Consider the following 6,905-nt stretch of genomic DNA (forward strand, 5'->3'; position numbering starts at 1 on the left):
ATAAATGAGCCAAAACGACAAAGGGTAACTAACATTCTCTACACATGCAGATATACAAATATAAACTACCATATCCTATTCCATTTTTTGTTGATTCACCAAAATTTTTTCCTTTACTGGGAATTTTACTTTAATAAGGCCTTTTGCTAGGCAATGGGCACACAGAGCTGAGTAAGACCTTGTAAGAGCTTAGTCCATTTAACACTGGGAATCATGAGGCCACCAAGAGTTCACAGCTGGGATACGCACAAAAAATAGGGCCAAAACAGAAAGACATAGAGAATCAAAGTACCAATGATAAATTAGGTCAAACTATTCAAAAGCAAATAGGAGTTTGTCAGGAAGCAAAGGGAAGGAATATTTTTTGAGACCTGAAAGCATGAAACAGTGTGATGTGTTCAGGGAATGGCAAGGCATTCCATGTGATTGGAGAGCTGGGGGTTTAGCAGGATTCATAGTGATTAGATCCTAAAGAGATACATTATGCTAAGACATATACATTAAGTCTTGTGGATCAACATTTCCCACAGTTAAGACCATGGATTCTTTGAAATCACAATGTGAAGAAGAAATACCAATAATAATACATACTTAAAACTTCTGATTCTTTAGCTTAAAATCTAAGTATAAAAAATATGAATCATTTTATTTAAAACCCCGAAATAGCAGAGATGAAATCATCTTTTATTTTCATCTTGTATTTGGTTATCAAGAGACATGCAAAACCCTCTTAATTTTAATGAGAACAGTGTTTTTGTGTCTTTTTATCACATATCCGTTTAATATTAGGTGTAATGTTGCTAAGTCGAATCCGCATATGAGGTGCAGCATCAAGTCTTTTTCTGTATTTCGTTTTTGTTGCGGCATAATATGAAAATCCTGTTTCACACAGGTGCATTGTAGCAAAAGGAAGAAGTACACGAACTGCACGCCTCGCAATGCTTGGGTACTCTTGAATTAGGCTACTCCAAAAATCATTTAGTGAAAGTTCACTGAAATTTTGTTTCACTTGAGAATCAGATGTTAAATCAATCAGGCTCTCATAGTCCCGTGCTACTAATGAGACTGGTTTAACAGTTACTGTAAATGGATTTCTAACCCAAGTGTTATTGTCATTTGTTACAGGAAAATATTTTAACAGAGTAGAGCGCAAACCCCTTAGGTGCTGCACAATGGCACTACAAATATCTTTATCAACTGTAGAATTAATTTCAGTCAAAAAGTCACTGAGTGTAGGAAAACAATCAAAATTTTCTTCTTCTACAGATGAAGCCCAAAACTCTAATTTTCTTAACAATGATGACATTTTATCAAAAACTGTAAAAACTGTTACATTTTTTCCTTGCATTGAAAGATTAACCTCATTTAATTTAGTAAAAATATCTGCAAGATATGCAAGTCTTAGCAGCCAAGATGAATTTGTTAAACAATCAGATAGTCGAAAAGCAGAATCCATGAAAACCAATAGTTCACGACGAAGCTCAAAAAGTCTTACAAGAACTTTACCTCGGGAAAGCCACCTCACCTCTGTATTCAGAAGAAGCGCTGTGTGCTGGGCACCCATTTCCTCACATAAAATTTTTAGTAGCCTGGATTGATGTGGTCGAGCTTTAATGTAATTGATGATTTGTACTGCCTGATCTAGCACATTTTTCAGAGATGTAGGCATTATTTTAACCGCTAGTGCATGTCTATATAATAGGCAGTGACTACTGGTGCTTTCGGGAGCCACATATTTTATCAAGGTGACAGCCTCAGCAATTTTCCCGTCCATTGCCCTAGAAGCATCGCTACAAACATCAACACATTTTTCCCATTCTATTTCATGTTTCTGCATAAAACTGTTGATGCAGTTGAAAATTTCTTCACCAGTAGCATTACTTTGCAAAGATTCACATAAGAGTAGGTCTTCCTCAATAGATTTATTAAACCTATAACGAACAAACACAAGCAGCACAGCCAGGCCTGAAACATCAGCTGATTCATCTAGCTGCAGTGAAAACCCATCACAAATTTTCAGTCTACAAACAAGCTCTTCTTCAATGTCAGCAGCAAGATCCTTAATTCGACGTGCAACAGTACTATTTGATAGTTGTACTGCATCTATTTTTTTACTGTATTGTTCATCAAACATTCGCATCACAACATCTTTTGCACAAGGCTTGATAAGCAATTCTCCAATAGTATGAGCCTCTCCACTCAGGGCTATATGGTAACTTACATTGTATGATGCCTCTGTAGCACTTTCATTATCTGTATTGACAATTTTAGGTGTTGGAGGTTTGTTATTTTCAGGTGAATCAAGATGTTGCTTGAAAAAGCTTATGTCTTTGTCTTTGTAGGCAGCATGTTTAGTTTCCAAATGTCTTCGAAGTTTACTAGGGGCCAAAGAACTATTTGATAAAATTTTCTTACATAACACACACTGAGCATGAGGTGCATCTCTATTTCCAAAGTAAGTAAATCCAAAAGACAAGTAACTTTCATCATATTTTCTTCTTTTTGGTTTCTTACTAAATGTTGTTATTTTGTTGGAATTGGACATAAATTTGACCCTGGAAAGCTCACCTTCTGATTTTTTAGAAACTGAAGGCTGCAACTGTTCATCCTCGCTTTGTAATATTCCAACCTTTTGATCCTTTGATTCAGACACAATTTGGTAACAGAAAGATTCTACTTCTTGTTTAAGACTTCCTTGTTTCAACAACAGATCCATAGGCAATGTGTTTGTGGTACAAAACATGGTTAATTTAGAATAAACATCGAGTATCACAAATGTGTTGAAATTATACAACAGGATACACAGAAGATGAGCAATCATCAAAGAGATGATACAGAGCAACACATCAGTTAATTTGTAAATGCTGCCTATGCATCAATGCGCAGATGGAACATCACACGTTCGTGTATCAGGTGATTTCTCAAGCGACTTCCTGGTGCTCTCAGGTATGGCACACCTTTTCTTAAACGTAGATTATCACATAAAAATAAAGCTATAGAAATGAGTTTAGTAGTCTTAAACTTATATTTGAAAATAAACTATAAAGAAAACTATTGTTAGCATTGATCTTTTTCTCAGAACACTTATTAACGTAGAGAGTATTAATGTTCTATAAAACACATCTTGGGAATCACTGGGCTAAGAAATAATGAAGAGTTGGTAAGTATATTTTTAACGAAGGGACCTTGAGGAATATGTCCCACGGCAGGGGTTGGCAAACTTTTTCTGTAAAGAGCAATACAGTAAATATTTTTGACTTTATGGGCCATATGGTCTTTGTTGCAACTATTCAACCTTGTAGTTGCAGCATGGTAGCAGACATAGATAATACAAAAAGAATGGACACACCTGTGGTCCAGTAAATCTCTATTTACAAAAACAGACAGCATGGGCCATAATTTACCAACCCCTTCTCATGGCATATAGCTTTTAGCTTCCAGATACTTACTGCCACTAGATACATTCACTATTGATACTATTATACATCTGAAGCCTCCTACCAGGACTAGTGACTATTTTGATAAACTATATTAAAGACACACAAACACAGTTCAAAGTTTTGGAAGACATCGAATTCTATATCCTAAATACTGTGCTAACACTGAAAAATACAATGTAGACCAAAAGTTAGCTACTAATTCTCTGGAATTAAAATCACATAAATATTTATATCATCCAAATTAAGACCCATTGAAAGTAATGTATATTTTACTGATTATTCTATTATAGTACATTCTGTTATACTATAGGTGAAGACTTATCAGGACCTAAAAAAAAATAAACTCTTATTTTAATAGGTTTATTCCTCATATAGTTTTTAAAATCATAATTAAAAGAAGGGTAATGCAAATTTTAAATCCTTTAAAGAAGACTAGTAACTTTGCAAGCTAAGGCATACATATTTAGTGTATATCCAAATATATCTGCTTTTGGTTCATATTTTATGATTTGGCTACAGAGTAAGCTTTGAATTTTCATGTCACATCCTACAGCAAATGGTTTTCCTATTAATAGCTAGATGGTAAGATACCTGAAATGAGGAGTACTCCCTTCTGCAATCACACTCTCCACCTTGGCAGCTTGACATGCAGACTCTTCAAAAGAATAAAATTAAGGGATGGGGTGGAAAGGGAGTAACCAAAAGCCTAGAATGAGAAAAATTAAAATTAGACACTGTAAAAGCAGAACTAACTATAAACCCCTAAGATGATCCTTCATTACAATTTATTTTAGATCCAGGCAGTGCAAATGATTCTTCACTGCAGTGCAGTGGACTGACACAGAAGATGCCTAGCACAGTAAAAATGCTAATATTTTCATCTCACTTAATACTCTTGTTCTATCATCGTTTTGAGACACTCTCCCAACCACGGACTTCATAGAAACACGTAACACTTTCAAAAACTAAACCTAACTTTTAAAAGTGGCCACATTTTAATGTCTCTAAAACCAAGCATTGAAAGTAATCTAAAATAGAGTTATACTGGGAAGTGTTGTATGAAGTATGCATTTTTGCTATAGCCATTTTTGTCCCCTCAGCCAATTTCCTGTTAGGTTACTAATGTTTATAGAATGATCGTTGTTTACTATGCTTGTAACTGCTAGATCCCTCATACAGATTATCTCATTTAATCCTTAAACTCCAGAGTCAGGGCCTAGTATTGACCGAATTTAAGAGATGAACTAATGGACTGAGAAGTCATCTGCTAACTTAATACATCTTGTAAGTGAAAAACTAAGAACAGAACCCAAAAAGTTGGCGCTGCAGAGCCCACACACCTAGCCATTCCTTGTGTGTGCCTGAATACTTTAAAATTTCCCAAGCATTAACGGGTGGCAGAGAGAAATGGATTACAACTGCCAGACAGTCGAGGGTTTCAAACTGCAGCAGTAGAAAGCCCTACTCCATTACTGGGAGCAAAAGAGCAGTAGATTTTCATTTCCACAATCCCGATTTTAATTTAGCAACAGAGAACTTCGTGGAGCTGCTGGTTGGGGTTAGAAGCCCTCTCCCTGGCTACCGGAGGAGGACACAATGGAGTAAGAAGCTTTGTTTTCCTCACGGAAGGCCTCATCCCCACCTCTTCTAGAGGTGCTTCCCCGAATCTCTCGAGGACAAAGAGTCTAGACTCCCTCGAGAGTCAAGTTTCTATTCCATTACCCGAAAAGGCTGGCAGGGGGTGAGGGGTGGGGAGAAACCCTGTTCTTTTGTCTCTCCTCTGGGTTAAACTGACAGGTAACACCATCCCTTCACCCCCACCTTCGGGCTGTTCCAGCTGTGAACAACACCCTCAGGGACAGGAGGGCCGGGTTAAGAGTGCAGTCCAGTCAGAAAGCCCAGACAAAGGTGGGGGTGGTTGCCCTTTCCAGCACCTACATGCTTCTTTAAACGGTCACTTCGATGTGCTGCCTGGGCCAGCTATGCCTCCTTGTCACAGGTGCGCGCTGCCAGCAGACCCGCCACATCTGGGGGCTCGCCCACCCTCGCCTCCAAAACTCTACTCTCGCGTCCCCGGGCGGTTTCCTCAGCACCCAACACTATCTCTCTACGTCACCTCCATCAGTGATGGAGACCGGTCTTCGCTGCGGCTGGGCTGCTGGGCAGCGCCGCGGTCCCCAGCTGAGTCTGCGGCCGCCATTTTAAACAGCTCAAGGCAGCGGCCATTTCAGAGCGCACCGCTCAGCCGCCGTGGCGGCTCTGGTCCTCACCTTCACCGAGGCCTGAACGGGGTCAAGAGCCAGTCGTCGCGGACTGGAAGGGGAGAGGGAGGGAGGGGGGAATGAAAAACAAAACAGAGGGAGGAAGGATTCGGGGACAGGGTGATGCTCTCAGCTCAGGGATACCGCCTATGCCACCTCCATAGAGATCCGGTTCGCGGCTGGCGCGGTCGCTCCTCTGAAGATAAATTTAGCACTCTGGAGCAAACGAACTTACAGTCTCCACGAGCGGCTCCTCTGCCGCCCAATCAGCTCCAGAGCTGCTCTCCGCCACCAATCCACGCGGAGCAGTGGGGGCGGGACCAAAGGAAAGGACCAAGCTCGGTTGATGCGCGCCCCGGCGGCCGCCGTGGTGCTGGATTCGGGCTTGCGGGGAGTCTCAGCTGGTGCAGGACCTGAAGCGATTGTTTTCAAACTTCCCTGGGTTCCTTGTAGCCCGGTTGCTTGTTTAGAATGCAGGTTCCCGGGTACTGCCAGACAGAGTTAGTTGTCCCGTGAGGCTGGACTGGCCTCCAGGAATCTGCATGCTTGTAGCACTGGCGTTCTGCCCGGGCGGCGGTGATTTGTGTGATTCGCAGTTACCCCTAAGGCGCGCGCAGAGCCGCGACTGCGGCTGCTTTCACGACCTCTTTGTTTTCCGAGCCGCACCCCAGGCTCAGGTTTCGCAGCTGCCCCCTCTCTCTCCCTGGTTTTCTTTCTGGAGTGGGGCAGGAGACGCCTTCTCCTTTCCCCGTCCCTCCCGACGCTGCTGTGTAGGGGGCCCTCGGGCAAGCTGAGCTTCGCGCGGGAGCTCTCGGGTGACCCCGGATGCGATCGGGGCCGCCGTGTAGGAGTGTGTAGGGATAGCGGCGTCTCCGCTGTGTCCTACGGCGGGTCGGCTTGGCACCCTCCGGGAGGGGGGGCTTAGGCCGCCTGCACGCGCGGGCCAGCCCGCAGGACTACACCGTCTGCTCTCTGTCGCGTTCGGACGCTTTAAGCCTGCTGCTCTCCCACGCCCCTCGGCTGTTAGGAAAAACAGCATAGCAGAGGTTGCGGGCTGTGTTGTTTTCCCCTTGGCGATCTGTCGTGGAGACCACGAGCTGGGTTTTCCAAATTGGCCCCTTAAAATATATACGCGTCTAATTTAAGTACGAGTAGCATTGAACAGTAGGTCCCACTGTAATATTTTTGCCTTTTTCAGCCCCTG

General features: G+C 42.3%; 1 protein-coding gene across 5 annotated transcripts; it reads right to left on the reverse strand.

Annotated features, from left to right (window-relative positions):
- Positions 1-663: 663 nt before the first annotated feature.
- ZBED5 (zinc finger BED-type containing 5) lies at positions 664-6,055 on the reverse strand. Of its 5 annotated transcripts, none has more exons than XM_032853477.1 (2): positions 5,937-6,055; positions 664-4,146 (listed from the first exon to the last, which is right to left on the reverse strand). In XM_032853477.1, exon 2 carries the CDS (start codon positions 2,819-2,821, stop codon positions 737-739), a length of 2,085 nt encoding a protein of 694 aa, XP_032709368.1. In that variant the 5' UTR covers positions 2,822-4,146; positions 5,937-6,055; the 3' UTR covers positions 664-736. The 5 variants fall into 5 exon arrangements, with proteins under 5 accessions (XP_032709368.1, XP_032709365.1, XP_032709367.1 ...); XM_032853474.1 differs by lacking the exon at positions 5,937-6,055 and adding an exon at positions 5,711-5,928; XM_032853476.1 differs by lacking the exon at positions 5,937-6,055 and adding an exon at positions 5,557-5,928.
- Positions 6,056-6,905: the final 850 nt, after the last annotated feature.

This window comes from Lontra canadensis, unplaced genomic scaffold (genome assembly GCF_010015895.1).
Source record: "Lontra canadensis isolate GAN:19392208 unplaced genomic scaffold, GSC_riverotter_1.0 scaffold7, whole genome shotgun sequence".
NCBI classification, from domain to species: Eukaryota; Metazoa; Chordata; class Mammalia; order Carnivora; family Mustelidae; genus Lontra; species Lontra canadensis.